At 47.9% G+C, this 15,875-nt stretch overlaps 1 protein-coding gene across 1 annotated transcript in view; it reads left to right on the top strand.

The window, feature by feature from the left end:
* Window positions 1–942: 942 nt before the first annotated feature.
* HECTD3 (HECT domain E3 ubiquitin protein ligase 3) overlaps window positions 943–15,875 on the top strand; it is a 47,160-nt gene continuing 32,227 nt past the window's right edge. Inside the window, exons 1-8 of the mRNA XM_088455593.1 lie at window positions 943–1,074; window positions 5,191–5,565; window positions 7,301–7,461; window positions 7,580–7,672; window positions 8,233–8,368; window positions 10,949–11,064; window positions 11,525–11,638; window positions 13,986–14,068. Of these exons, the coding sequence (XP_088311719.1) occupies window positions 5,230–5,565; window positions 7,301–7,461; window positions 7,580–7,672; window positions 8,233–8,368; window positions 10,949–11,064; window positions 11,525–11,638; window positions 13,986–14,068 (1,039 nt within the window). The 5' untranslated portion in view covers window positions 943–1,074; window positions 5,191–5,229. The remainder of the gene's footprint in view (window positions 1,075–5,190; window positions 5,566–7,300; window positions 7,462–7,579; window positions 7,673–8,232; window positions 8,369–10,948; window positions 11,065–11,524; window positions 11,639–13,985; window positions 14,069–15,875) is intronic.

Below are 15,875 nucleotides of genomic sequence, written 5' to 3'. Positions count from 1 at the left end.
TGTCCAGACCTGGGGGATCACTATGGGTACCCGCGTTTTTGCCTGCAGAAGAAAGTCGGGTTTTTAAGTAGCCACGGCAGGTGCATAAATGCGGCTTTGAAGAAGGTGATGCAGAAGAGCATTTAGAAGTTTTTTTGGGGAAAAATAACTATGGCCATCAAATTTGGGGTATTTGAAAATGGGTGCAAGCATATTTTTAAGTCCCTTAAATGATTTTTAAAAATTCTGCAAAAATGCACCTGCCGCTATCACCCGCAATGAAGAAAACACCTGCCGCATATAAAGGAACCCCTCTGGACTCCATTCCGCTAAAAGTGTTACCCCTATTTTTATTTTATTTTTTAAACCCCAAAAGTGAAATTAATTTTCTGGGGTGTTCCTATTATTTTTTTTTTTTTACTTTTTTGGAACACAGATTATTTTTAAGGGCCCATTCCCAGGGATGCAGGCTAATTTTTTTAAGCCTGCACCCCTAAACCCCAATTCTGCAATTTTTTTTGCCTGCTAAATGCAAGCGAAAAATTATCCCTGGTTTTTTTTTACATTGATTTTTCGCACCGGCGAAAAGTAAATAAAATTGAATACGGAATTTTGGAAACAGGCCGAAAATGACGTCATCGGCGAAAAATTATCGCCGATTCCGACATTTCGCCTCAAATTGTATACGGCCCATAGTATGGTGGTAAGCTTATGTATACAAACTCACTATCCCAAACTCGCATCTAATTGGATTGAGCTCTATGGGCACAGCCTGAATTACAGAGTAATTGTAGTAAATTACATATCCTGTAATAGAAGGGATAATGTAATGTGATAGCAGCAGGAGGACATGCTTATTATTTATTATATAAAATATGTTATTCCTGGAGATAGATCAATGACTCAGCTCATCTATAGCTCAGCTACACAGTGACATACGGTACTCAGTTACCTGAAAACTGTGCGCAGCTACACAGATACATACGGTACTCTGAGTTCCGGGTTTACTGCTCGATCTTCCGGCTACACCGTAATGAACCGAGATCCCGGGAGGAGGAGAGCAGCGCCCGGTGCCCGTATATTCTCCTGCACCTGGTAATTGCCCATTACACTGGCAGCCTCCTCTAGATGTATTTGTGCCCTGTATGTACACAGGCAGTCTCCTCTAGATGTAGGTGTGCCCTGTATATACACTGGCAGCCTCCTCTAGATGTAGGTGTGCCCTGTATATACACTGGCAGCCCCCTCTATATGAAGGTGTGCCCTGTATATACACTGGCAGCCTCCTCTATATGTAGGTGTGCCCTGTATATACACTGGCAGCCTCCTCTATATGTAGGTGTGCCCTGTAAATACACTGGCAGCCTCCTCTATATGTATGTGTGCCCTGTATATACACTGGCAGCCTCCTCTAGATTTATGTGTGCCCTGTATATACACTGGCAGCCTCCTCTATATGTAGGTGTGCCCTGTATATACACTGGCAGCCTCCTCTATATGTATGTGTGCCCTGTATATACACTGGCAGCCTCCTCTATATGTATGTGTGCCCTGTATATACACTGGCAGCCTCCTTTAAATGTATGTGTGCCCTGTATATACACTGGCAGCCTCCTTTAAATGTATGTGTGCCCTGTATATACACTGGCAGCCTCCTCTAGATTTATGTGTGCCCTGTATATACACTGGCAGCCCCCTCTATATGTATGTGTGCCCTGTATATACACTGGCAGCCTCCTCTATATGTATGTGTGCCCTGTATATACACTGGCAGCCCCCTCTATATTTATGTGTGCCCTGTATATACACTGGCAGCCTCCTCTATATGTATGTGTGCCCTGTATATACACTGGCAGCCCCCTCTATATGAAGGTGTGCCATGTATATACACTGGCAGCCCCCTCTATATGTATGTGTGCCCTGTATATACACTGGCAGCCCCCTCTATATGTATGTGTGCCCTGTATATACACTGGCAGCCTCCTCTATATGTATGTGTGCCCTGTATATACACTGGCAGCCCCCTCTATATGTATGTGTGCCCTGTATATACACTGGCAGCCCTCTCTATATGAAGGTGTGCCCTGTATATACACTGGCAGCCTCCTCTAGATGTATGTGTGCCCTGTATATACACTGGCAGCCTCCTCTATATGTATGTGTGCCCTGTATATACACTGGCAGCCTCCTCTATATGTATGTGTGCCCTGTATATACACTGGCAGCCTCCTCTATATGTATGTGTGCCCTGTATATACACTGGCAGCCCCCTCTATATGAAGGTGTGCCCTGTATATACACTGGCAGCCTCCTTTAGATGTATGTGTGCCCTGTATATACACTGGCAGCCTCCTCTAGATGTATGTGTGCCCTTGTATATACACTGGCAGCCTCCTCTAGAAGTATGTGGGCCCTGTATATACACTGGCAGTCTCCTCTAGATTTATGTGTGCCCTGTATATACACTGGCAGCCTCCTTTAGGTGTATGTGTGCCCTGTATATACACTGGCAGCCTCCTCTATATGTATGTGTGCCCTGTATATACACTGGCAGCCTCCTCTATATGTATGTGTGCCCTGTATATACACTGGCAGCCCCCTCTATATGAAGGTGTGCCCTGTATATACACTGGCAGCCTCCTTTAGATGTATGTGTGCCCTGTATATACACTGGCAGCCTCCTCTAGATGTATGTGTGCCCTTGTATATACACTGGCAGCCTCCTCTAGAAGTATGTGGGCCCTGTATATACACTGGCAGTGTCCTCTAGATTTATGTGTGCCCTGTATATACACTGGCAGCCTCCTCTATATGTATGTGTGCCCTGTATGTATATACACTGGCAGCCTCCTCTAGATGTATGTGTGCCCTGTATATACACTGGCAGCCTCCTCTAGATGTATGTGTGCCCTGTATATACACTGGCAGCCCCCTCTATATGTATGTGTGCCCTGTATATACACTGGCAGCCTCCTCTAGATTTATGTGTGCCCTGTATATACACTGGCAGCCTCCTCTATATGTAGGTGTGCCCTGTATATACACTGGCAGCCTCCTCTATATGTATGTGTGCCCTGTATATACACTGGCAGCCTCCTCTATATGTATGTGTGCCCTGTATATACACTGGCAGCCTCCTCTATATGTATGTGTGCCCTGTATATACACTGGCAGCCTCCTCTATATGTATGTGTGCCCTGTATATACACTGGCAGCCCCCTCTATATGTATGTGTGCCCTGTATATACACTGGCAGCCCCCTCTATATGAAGGTGTGCCCTGTATATACACTGGCAGCCTCCTCTAGATGTATGTGTGCCCTGTATATACACTGGCAGCCTCCTCTAGATGTATGTGTGCCCTGTATATACACTGGCAGCCTCCTCTAGATGTATGTGTGCCCTGTATATACACTGGCAGCCTCCTCTATATGTATGTGTGCCCTGTATATACACTGGCAGCCTCCTCTATATGTATGTGTGCCCTGTATATACACTGGCAGCCTCCTCTATATGTATGTGTGCCCTGTATATACACTGGCAGCCCCCTCTATATGAAGGTGTGCCCTGTATATACACTGGCAGCCTCCTTTAGATGTATGTGTGCCCTGTATATACACTGGCAGCCTCCTCTAGATGTATGTGTGCCCTTGTATATACACTGGCAGCCTCCTCTAGAAGTATGTGGGCCCTGTATATACACTGGCAGTCTCCTCTAGATTTATGTGTGCCCTGTATATACACTGGCAGCCTCCTTTAGGTGTATGTGTGCCCTGTATATACACTGGCAGCCTCCTTTAGATGTATGTGTGCTAGGTTGGCTTTGCCTGTTTAAAAAAAAATTGCCTTCTTTAAACCTAGTGACTATATTACCAACATCATGATCATGCTATATATTGTGTATGTAAAGACAGCCCATACACCATATGAGGGTACTTCAATTAAATGCAGTGCGCCGAAGAGCATTGTCAGAGCGCTTGGCGGCGCACATATATCGGCCAATTACAATAACTCTGACATCGACTGTTTCCTGTTCAGATCAATGGGGTGCGATGTTGATGGCCACGATGTGCCGTTTCGGAACAGCACATCGCACCCATGGAGAATTGAATCGGCCCCTAAATGTCATCAGGACAGACAGACATAGAGGGCTGGTTACACTCCCTGCGCTCTATCGGTACACCTGGAACACAGTGTCACATGCTGGTATAGGTGGTTATAAACCATGATTCATCTTTGTTATCTCAGATGGAGAGAGCTGGTGATATAAGTAAATTATTATATGAGTCACTAGTTCTATCAGAGAGTTTCCTGGTGTGGTCAGTGCAGAACATCAGTCACAATTCACCACATGCTGCAAATATTCTGCGACACATAGCAACCAATTTAATGTCAGGTGACTTAATCGCTGGCTGGTTACCAAGGGTTACTGTACTTTGCATCTTGCTCATCCCCACTAGATGTTACATACATTAAATGATGTTGATAAATATGTATTTTGTTCACTAATCCTTACACATGGTCAATTAATGTGCACTGGGGGGGGATCTGTTCCTTGTGATATGCTTTTGGACATCACTGTGGTGTCTGGTTGCGTCTATTCCGGTAGACAAACCTCACTAATTTTCCACAATTTTCCACTGCACATATATTGGATGCGACGATACTGGCCATTCCGGGGGCACTTTGCTGTCATGAAATAGAACTGATTTAGTTCTATTGTGTCTCTAAACCATCAATGCTTAAACATTGCTACCTGTTACCCTATATGCCAGTGTGGAATTGTTCTGATCCCAACACAATACAGTGTTTTCTATATGTGTATATTATTGGCCGCAAAACGAGATTCTGGGACCCACAGGAGGTATATGTTACTATTATTATTCTGCTCTGCCCTGCGCCTTATACATGAACCCCTTAATGTTAAGGATGCTGGTATAGAGGAGCCTTGACGCTGGCCCGGTGCTTAATCATATATTTGCAAATGTATGCAACTAATACCTCTGAATTTCTATTATCATGTAGGGTTCAAGTAGGTTTTGCTGATATTGTTGCAGTGTGCTGGAGGGAATGCCCTTTTCTTCTGTAATTCCTCTTTCCCGTCTGGGTGACACCCCGGGCAGGTAAGAGGAACTGCACGGGTTGTGATAGGTGCAGATTGCTAGAATGAAGACTACTGTTATAATAACTATTATTGTCTCATTGTTTCCAGTTGTTTCAGTAAAAGATTCAGCCCCCTTCTTCAACTCCCATGACTACCCCAGCTATGCAGGACCACAATAACCCGCGCCGGCTCCTGGGCCAGATCCGCTGCGTCCTGGAGTGTATTGACTGCTTCCGCCGTGCACAGCCGCTCCCTGAAGCCCTGTGCTATGTCCCTGGAGAAGTACAGTACAAGATCTGCAAGGACCTCAGCGCCTTGTCTGCCTCCCGCTCTCTGCTGACGGTGTGGGAGGCCCCGGGGTACTCCAAGCAGAACCTTAAAAAACTTTCACGTGCCACTGTTGAAGTCCAGAAAGGAAGCTGCATCAGGGCCACGGGGGAGGAATACGGCAATGCTAACGGCCTCTGGGTGAAGCTTAGCAAGGTGAGAATCTGATGGCCGCTTGCACAATTCTAACATCCATTGATTTATTTATTGATCCCAGAATTAAAAATGACATTTAAAGATGCACAGAAAAAAAAAAAAAAAAACGTATTCTTGTCCGTAATATGGGCAAAGTACTATGGACCTTATTCAGACCCGGTCGCAAGCGCTGAGTGCTCGCAAGCGGGTCGATGTTTAGGCCCTGCACACACGCAGCGGCCGCACTGCGCGTGCGCAAGCCCCTGAGCGAGAGAGAAATTCTCTCGCTCCGGGGCTCGCTACCAACGGGGCGGCTGTCGATCTTGATCGACAGTTTGCCCCTTTTAGTAGGCGGGGAGGGGGGGAGGTTACACAAACGGAGGTGTTCCTTAAGGAACACCTGCCGTTTTGTGGGCGGCCGCACTGACATCAGCAGTGATGTCAGTGGGGTGCTTCCTGCTCGACCTTAGGGTCTTGTCGCAAGCCCCGATCCATCGCGACCATCAACCTGGTCGGTCGGTAACCCACAGCTTAGCTAGCAACCAGGAGGCCGCACTTGAAACACAAGCGGCCGCCCACATTCAGAGCGCCTCTGAATGAGGGCCTACGTCCTAGACGTCTCGATCATTTCCATCCATGATGTGTTAGGCAAGAAGGAGGGAATGACCAGCCCCTTTATCCCGAGGTGTGTCAGATCTCATAGATGGGTAGCATAGCTTACCCAGGGCTAGTTCTGCTGGTGTCACAGATCATTCACAGACTCTCTTTTTATTTGGCCGCATTCTGGGACCTGGGGGTAAATTATCAGTCCAAGATTGTCCCATACAGTCCTGCTATGCCGATCTAGTTATGGTATCCATTCATCATCCAAACCTTTTATTTTCCAAGGCCACCTTTTTGTCAAAGCCTAAAAGATCTGACAACGACGTGGCTCCTGAAGCTCTGATTCTTAAAAGTAATGGGTAGGTGACTTTGTGACTTAGACACTCTCCTCTCCCCACATCTAGCACAGAGTTTGGAAGACATAGGCGCTATATTTACAAAACGGCGACTTTTGTAAGCTGCCACTTCTTGGCGGCTTGGAGCTGAAAGTTTAAAGCAGCACTAACATTCAGTGTAAAGCCAGGCATGCTTTGCACTGAATGTTAGTGCCGCTTTACATTTTCAGCTCCAACCTGCAGAGAATAGCCCACAGCTTCATTTATGCAAGAAACACAGATTACTGCCTGGAGTTTTCCATCTTTATGTTCTTCTTCTATTCCTCCAGCGGACTCGGAACTGACCCTACGCACCCTCTGTGTGTTTCGGCCCTCTCGGTCCAGGCCATGTTTACTAAAGTTTCTCCGTGAAATCTTTACTTTGTTCTTAAAGCTCTGCAGGGCGATCATTTTGGCCCCGCCATGAAGTCCTCTTGTACTTCCTCCCCTTTTTCCGTGACATCATCGTGATTTAGGAAGTCTGATAGGTTCCAGCATGTCAGCTCTGGGTGATCACATGGGAGTGGCTGAAGATCTTCAGCCCACACTTCCTCCTTATTCACATACTGTGTAAGGTATTTTAGCAGGTAGTAGAGATGACGTACTTAATCTAGGATGGTATGTGCGTTAATTACTGTGTATATTTCTCTGGCTGTATGACCAGAATACTTTACGTTATGATGTCATTCTATAGACCGCTATCTCCAGAGCAATCTATGTATAATAATGTATAAAGTGCCCCCATGTTCTGTGTAACCCCGCTGGTCTCTTTTATGCAGGAGCAGATGGATGAATACAGAAGTAGCTGTGATATGACAGAGGGATGGGTCCTACTCTGCAGACAAGAAGAGGGGGGTGACAAGCTGGTCCCCGTGGAGTCTCCCGATAAGACCACCAAACAGCAGCAGTTATTTGGAATTGATTACAGGCCCATCAGCAGGTACTTGTTAAACAATGAGGAGTAAACCATTATCCCTGGTTATCTGCACATGCCTGGGAAGAGTATACGTCTACTGACCTGCCGCTGTTCTGTGCTGACTCTCACTTACCCTCTGCAGATGGGAGGAGGTTGTGGACGCTACATACTCCATGCGCCTGGGCAGAAAACCCATAAGTACCCAACCAGATGCGGAGGCTGTACAGAAATTACGGTAATAATTTGCTGCCCTTTGACCTGTAGTTATGGGGGGGACGCTGATCACCCTGAGCTGAGGAAAGCTCTCACTCCGAATTAGAAACGCTCATTGCTCTCTCTGTAATGTACCTCCCAGGGATACCCACGTTTTGGACGTCCTCCATTTTCCTGTAGCCTCCAGCGTTCTCACTTATGCTAGGTACACCTCACACACCCTTGATCTACCCTCAGATCGTCACAAAGGTTACATTTTTAAATGAACTGTTAGTAGAGCAGTCGGACAGATCAGAAATGCGCACACATTAGACAATGTCAGTTCATCGTTTTGGAGAAATCTCGTGGAGCAGGCCAGATCCGATCTGACTGGTTTTGAAAAATTAATCGGCGCTGTGTGCCGCGTACACACGCTGAGATGATCGGCTTCACCATAGATCCCCGTTCTGATTGAAAAGTTTGTCATTTGACCCCTATAGTTCTACGGAATTACACTCTGTATATCAGGGAAGGCCTATATTATTCTAGCTGTGCTTAAAGATCCCGGGACCATTCATAAAGCTACTTCTCTCTGTCCGACAGATTTGTGCCTCCCTCCTGGACCTACGAGTGCGACGAGGATTTGGTTCACTTCCTGTGTGAACATGTGGGGAAGGAGGATGAGAGCTTAGGGAACATGAAACAGTTTGTGGAGAGTATTAACGTGTCCTCAGCCACGGTAAGTCCACTTATGACATGAGAGGGTCCTATAAACTGATCTGATCCCCCAACGCCAGACCATTAACCATCGCTTGTCACATAGAACCTGGCGCTTTATCTTTAGAAATTGTTATTGCCCTGTGAACGGTTGGATAACAGGAGAGACTGAATAGTCCTTTGGCTCTCACTGGAATCAGTATGATTTACCGCCGGCTGTTCAAATCCCAACAGCGGAAGCCCGGCAGGGGTGAAGATCCCGAACGTCCAAAGGTAAGTATAACCTAACCTAATTCTATCCCTAACCCTCCTTTAGGGGTGCCTAACCCTAACCTCTTCCCAAGTGCCTAACTCTAACCCCCCCCCCCCTTCCTCGCAGCCTATCCCTAAGTCTCCCGGGGGAGGTGCCTAACCCTAACCTCCCCCCAAGTGCCTAACTCTAACCCCCTGTTACTCGCAGCCTAACCCTAAGTCTCCCGGGGGGGTTCCTAACCCTAACCTCCCCCCGGGGGGTGCCTAACCCCCCCTTTCCCTAGCCTAAACCTAACCTCCCGGGGAGGGATGCCTAATCCTCCCCCCCTCCCTCGATCGGTAAGCCGGGTGTCGGGCTCCCGGCGTAGGACTAATGACAGGCTTTGGGGTTTCGACGCCGGGATTAGACAGTCGGGCAGCCGGTGGTCGGGATTATGTCTGTCGGCTTCCCGACTGCTTCCCCTCTCACTGCACTGTACCTCTGCCTGGAAATCCAGTTTCTAATTACGTCTCTGAACCTATTTCCCCAAAAATAAAACCCGTCCTGATTTTTTTTTTTTTTTCTCTAAAATTGCCCTAACATATAGATAATACACATCTTGCTTGATAGTAACAAAACAAACAAATGGATGTAATTACAAAGGGAAGTCTGAAAGAATAGTGTGATAATGTTATTTCTAGACTACGTGCATATTAGCAGAATCTTATTATAGGCCGTGGTTATATATAGGGGAATTCAATATGGAGCGATAAGTCCGTTTTTGCGTTAATATCGCACCTATGACGTCATTATCGCAGGTTTTAGTTTTACACCGTATTCAATTTCAAAGACTTTTCGCAGGTTCGAAAAGTCTTTGAAAAGAAACGGGGATAACTTTTCACCACTGAATAGGTGTCGAAAAAAAGTGCAGAATTGGGGTTTAGGGGTGCAGGCTTAAAAAAAATAGCCTGCACCCCTGGGAATGACATTTTAAAAAGAAGTGTGTCAAAAAAAAAAAAAAAAAATAGGGACACCCCAAAAAATTAATTTAAAAATTGGGGTGAAAAAAAAAAAAATGGGAAAAAAGTGTTTAAAAATAGGGAAATAGGTTCAGGGCTATTCTGCAAGTATGCGGCAGGTGTATTCTAGAGTAGGCTATTAGCGTCAGGTGTATTCTAGAATAGGCTATTAGCGGCAGGTGTATTCTAGAATAGGCTATTAGCGGCAGGTGTATTCTAGAAAAGGCTATTAGCGGCAGGTGTATTCTAGAAAGGGCTATAAGCGGCAGGTGTATTCTAGAATAGGCTATTAGCGGCAGGTGTATTCTAGAAAAGGCTATTAGCGGCAGGTGTATTCTAGAAAAGGCTATTAGCGGCAGGTGTATTCTAGAAAAGGCTATTAGCGGCAGGTGTATTCTAGAAAAGGCTATAAGCGGCAGGTGTATTCTAGAGTAGGCTATTAGCGGCAGGTGTATTCTAGAATAGGCTATTAGCGGCAGGTGTATTCTAGAAAAGGCTATTATCGGCAGGTGTATTCTATAAAAGGCTATTAGCGGCAGGTGTATTCTAGAATAGGCTATTAGCGGCAGGTGTATTCTAGAATAGGCTATTAGCGGCAGGTGTATTCTAGAATAGGTTATTAGCGTCAGGTGTATTCTAGAATAGGCTATTAGCGGCAGGTGCATAGATGCAGAATTTTTAAAAACTTACTTTAGGGACATAAAAATATGCTAGTACCCATTTTCATGTACCCCAAATTTGATGGGACCACTTAAAAAAACGAAAAAAAAATAACCTAAGTGCTCTTCTGCATCACTTCTTCAATGTCGGGAAAAAAACACCTGCTGCGACTATTTAAATCCCCGACTAAAACGGGGGTACCCATAGTGATCCCCCATGTTTTTACAGCTTTAGGGGGGTCCTACAATTTTTTTAAGAAAAATTTCGTAATTTAACGCAAATCCCACTTCGCAGGCTCCCGTTTTCGTAGGTTTCGTATTGAATACGGGGATAAGCTGGCGCGCGCCCGATACTTTATCCCATGTAAAAGCTCTGATATGAAACGTAAACTTTGACAGCGAAGTTTACGTTTCATATTGAATACCCCTCATAGTGTTTATAGGTTTCACTGAAACGTGGAAAAATGGGAACAGTCGGCTCGGAGCAGTCCCATCTGAGACACCAGCAGGTGCTGAGCCTGTAGCTACACACAGAAGACCTAATTCATGATGTACACTGAAGGTGCAGGATCGCTCTTTGCTCATGGGAAGGGAGAGGGGGGTTAGCCTTATTGAAGCTATATAGGATATAGAAAGTTTTGGGAGATTTATTAGCCCAGTCAGAGCCTGATTTGTGAGCTCTCTCATCGCAGGATGATAATAACCTGTCTTGCCTGACGGACGGCTACCACGACACTTACTGGGAGAGCGACGGGTCTCACGGGCAGCACTGGATCCAACTGCACATGAAGGAAGGCACCATTGTCAAGCAAGTGTTCTCTGTTATCAGCCTGTTTGTATCTCCTCTCACTCCTTTGTCATTCACATTAGGAACCTCAGCCATTCTTACTCACCTCATTGCCCTAACACTTTTATTATTAGTGTGTCACATCCCAGACATCTAACCCAGATTATATCCCATCTAGCAACGGCTCCCGCCCACTTGTCCACCAGGTTTACCTATTGTCCCGTTGTCTTACAATGGAAAATTCAGACCAGGGGTAGGCATCTTCCGGGCTTTACAGTGCTGTACAAATCCCAGCATGATCTGCCTGTCTCTGTCGAGTGGACGGGATGGGGGGGTATGTAGTTGGGGTGAACATCCTTTTAGATGCGTTGAGTCCGTTTCATTACTGTAGGTCTGAACAGTGGTTGGTGATATTGTATGTTACAATGTAGACTGCGATTTCTGTAGAGTGTAAGCTCTCCGTCTCACCCTGTGCCCACAGAAAGCTGCTGCTGACGGTTGACTCTACAGACGAGAACTACATGCCCAAAAGAGTTGTGGTGCATGGGGGCGAAAGAGACAACCTGAAGAAACTTAATGATGTCCTCATAGAGGAGTGAGTATAAGGGGGCACAACGGTTTATTAAGAATGAGGTGGTGGAGTGAGTATGAGTGGGGGAGCAGTGATGGATTGAGTATGAGGGGCCACAGTGGTGGATTGTGAATGGGGGTGTATCACAGCAGGGGACTGAGTATGAAAGGGCACATTGGAGCGAGAATGTGGGGTACAGTTGTGGAGTGAGCATGAGGAGGTGCGATGAAGGAGTGAGCATGAGTGGACGTGAAGGAGTGAGCATGAGGAGGTGCGACGAAGGAGTGAGCATGAGGAAGTGCGACGAAGGAGTGAGCATGAGGAGGTGCAGTGAAGGAGTGAGCATGAGGAGCCGCAGTGAAGGAGTGAGCATGAGGGGGTGCGGTGAAGGAGTGAGCATGAGGGGGCACGGTGAAGGAGTGAGCATGAGGAGCCGCAGTGAAGGAGTGAGCATGAGTGGGTGCGGTGAAGGAGTGAGCATGAGGGGGTGCGGTGAAGGAGTGAGAATGAGGGGGTGCGGTGAAGGAGTGAGCATGAGGGGGAGCGGTGAAGGAGTGAGCATGAGGAGGTGCGATGAAGGAGTGAGCATGAGTTGATGTGGTGAAGGAGTAAACATGAGGGAACATGAGGTGCGATGAAGGAGTGAGCATGAGTGGTCGTGGTGAAGGAGTGAGCATGAGGAGGTGGAAGGAGTGAGCATGAGTGGGCGTGGTGAAGGGGTGAGCATGAGGAGGTGCGATGAAGGAGTGAGCATGAGTGGACGTGAAGGAGTGAGCATGAGGAGGTGCGACGAAGGAGTGAGCATGAGGAAGTGCGACGAAGGAGTGAGCATGAGGAGGTGCAGTGAAGGAGTGAGCATGAGGAGGTGCAGTGAAGGAGTGAGCATGAGGAGCCGCAGTGAAGGAGTGAGCATGAGGGGGTGCGGTGAAGGAGTGAGCATGAGGAGGTGCGATGAAGGAGTGAGCATGAGTTGATGTGGTGAAGGAGTAAACATGAGGGAACATGAGGTGCGATGAAGGAGTGAGCATGAGTGGTCGTTGTGAAGGAGTGAGCATGAGGAGGTGGAAGGAGTGAGCATGAGTGGGCGTGGTGAAGGGGTGAGCATGAGGAGGTGCGATGAAGGAGTGAGCATGAGGGGGCGTGGTGAAGGAGTGAGCATGAGGGGGTGCGGTGAAGGAGTGAGCATGAGGGGGTGCGGTGAAGGTGTGAGCATGACATGAGTGGACTTGGTGAAGAAGTGAGCATGAGGGGGCGCGGTGAAGGAGGGAGCATGATGGGGCGTGGTGAAGAAGTGAGCATGAGGGGGCACGGTGAAGAAGTGAGTATAGCAGGGCATGGTGAAGGAGTGAGCATGAGGGGGCACGGTGAAGAAGTGAGTATAAAGGGGCGCAGTGAAGGAGTGAGCATGAGGGCCGCGGTGAAGGAGTGAGCATTAGGGGGCGTGGTGAAGGAGGGAGCATGATGGGGCGCGGTGAAGGAGGGAGCATGATGGGGCGCGGTGAAGGAGGGAGCATGATGGGGCGCGGTGAAGGAGGGAGCATGATGGGGCGCGGTGAAGGAGGGAGCATGAGGGGGGGCGCGGTGAAGGAGGGAGCATGAGGGGGGGGCTCGGGGAAGGAATGAGCATGAGGGGGGGCACGGTGAAGGAGTGAGCATGGGGGGGCGCGGTGTAGGAGGGAGCATGAGGGGGGGGCGCGGTGTAGGAGGGAGCATGAGGGGGGGGCGCGGTGTAGGAAGGAGCATGAGGGGGCGCGGTGTAGGAGTGAGCATGAGGGGGCGCGGTGAAGGAGTGAGCATGAGGGGGCGCGGTGAAGGAGTGAGCATGAGGGGGCGCGGTGAAGGAGTGAGCATGAGGGGGCGCGGTGAAGGAGTGAGCATGAGGGGGCGCGGTGAAGGAGTGAGCATGAGGGGGCGCGGTGAAGGAGTGAGCATGAGGGGGCGCGGTGAAGGAGTGAGCATGAGGGGGCGCGGTGTAGGAGTGAGAATAAAGGGGCGCAGTGAAGGAGTGAGCATGAGGGGCGCGGAGAAGGAGTGAGCATGAGGGCCGCGGTGAAGGAGTGAGCATGAGGGGGCGCGGTGAAGGAGTGAGCATGAGGGAGCACGGTGAAGGAGTGAGCATGAGGGAGCGCGGTGAAGAAGTGAGTATAAGGGGGCACAGTGGGAGATAAATACATGTGGACAGTCGGATGAGATCCATAAAAAGTAATGCTACTATATAATGTTATGTTATTCATAATCTTATCCTCTTATGTGGAAGTACATTTCTCCAAACATTGTAAGAATAGATTAATAGGTATTTTTTATTATCCATGTCTGATCACTGTAATGCCGGTTATTTGGTAGGTTCTGACTTGTCCTCTTTCCCTGACAGCAACCTGATCGGAGATGTGTGTGTCCTGGAAGATATGACGTCTCACTACCCGCTCATTGAGATCCGGATCACAGAGTGTTTTGGTGAGTGGCCGGGACAATAAGGCAGCAGTAACACGTCAGCGATATGCAGGCGGCTGACATACGCTTCTTGTACCTGTCAGACAGCCTCTACAAAGGGATCTGAAATAAAATAGCAATTTAAGATTATTAAGTCAGTTTAAAATAAATACATAATAGCCAGAACTGACTTTTATTGCTTGTTTTGTGACGTATTCATATAATGCAATAAAACAGCACCACCTAGTGGCCATAATTGACTTTTAAACATAACGTCTCTCAGATTTGGGAATGCAATGGTTTTAATCATCAAACAGAGTAAAATAGTTTCTTCTAATGTGTCTGCCTTAACTCTGAAAACAAAGGGTTATTTTAGAATAAAAGGAAAGTCACGTTTTCCAAAGCATGTTTCATTTTTCTTTTGAACCTTTTATATTTCTCCATAAAACAAATGAATGTTACTGCTCTAAACCCCCCTACTTGGAATCAATTCATGTCAAAGCTATATGTCCATTCAGTGCTGTGCCATGTTACCAAGGTAGCTTGCGGGCAAGACGATGACCAGTTACCCAGCTGGTCACGCAGTCAGCCATAAATCTTGTATGTCTGTTTTCCTCACAAAATTATGTAATGTTTTTGCTTTTACGAATATAGGAAGACATATTGGGGGTGATAGTGTAGGGGTGTACATGCCCACGCAGCACTGGCCACACCCACGCAGCACTGGCCACACCCACACAGCACTGGTCACAGTTGAGGTCACACCTCACACTAGGCCCTTGATCATTTTCGGCCCCTGGCCCGTGTGGTCCTTAATCCGGCCCTGTACCAAAGGACACATGATGCAGTATTAAGGTGATTTATATCTAGTCTTCATTCTAGCATCCTGCACCTGTCGCAACCTGTGCAGTTCCTCTTTCCTGCCTGGGGTGTAACTCTCTGCTCTGGTGCTTCTAGCACACACTGGTCTGTATATCAGAAGGTTGTTGTATCAGCTGAGTGTGCTAGAAGCAACAGAACAGAGAGCTCCAGGCAGGAAAGAGGAACTGCACGGTTTGTGATGGGTATGCAGTCAGGAAGCCGGCGGACCTAATCCCAACAGCCGGCTTCTCGCCTGTCATATCCCGGTAAGGGTCTAAAGACAGGCGTCGATATGCTGACGCCTGTCATTAGACATACGCCGGGAGCCCGACGCCCGATCGAAGGGACACCGAGTGCGGATAGCTGCGGGGGAGGGGGGGATAGGTTTAGGGTTCCCGGGGGGGACTTAGGGTTAGACACCCCCCTGGTAGGTTAGGTTTAGGCTAGGGGAAGGACGGGTTAGCGTTAGGCACCCCCGGGGGGGACTTAGGGTTAGGCACCCCCCCGGGGGACTTAGGTGTTGGCGGCTGGGAAGGGGGGGTTAGGTTTAGGCACTTAGAGGGGGGATTAGGGTTAGGTACTGGGGGGGAGGTTATGGTTAGGCCCCCCTAGGGAGGGTTAGGGGGTAGAAATAGGTTAGTCAATACTTAGGACGATCGGGATTTCCTTCTCTGCCGGGATGCCGCTGTCGGGATTCCAACCACCGGGCATGGGTCCGGCGGTAAATCATACCGATTCCGTGACAGGTGCAGGGTGCTAGAATGAAGACTGATATCTACAACAGTGGGAGGTCTACTTGGTAGGAGGGCCACTGATCGGGAGCTGAGTGTTAGCTTATAATGGAAATGCAGAGTCCTGAAAAACCTTTTTCACTCTCTTTGGGGCCTATTCATCATTACATAATTATCATTAGTGATAATTATGTTTTGAACTTGCTGCGAGTTCAAAGTACTGTTCGGAGGTATTCATC

The sequence above is a fragment of the Taudactylus pleione genome, unplaced genomic scaffold, assembly GCF_031769625.1.
Source record: "Taudactylus pleione unplaced genomic scaffold, aTauple2 ptg000662l, whole genome shotgun sequence".
In the NCBI taxonomy this organism is placed as follows: Eukaryota; Metazoa; Chordata; class Amphibia; order Anura; family Myobatrachidae; genus Taudactylus; species Taudactylus pleione.
The sequence above is the reverse complement of the archived record's forward strand: the minus strand, read 5'-3'. Positions and strand labels throughout refer to the sequence as shown.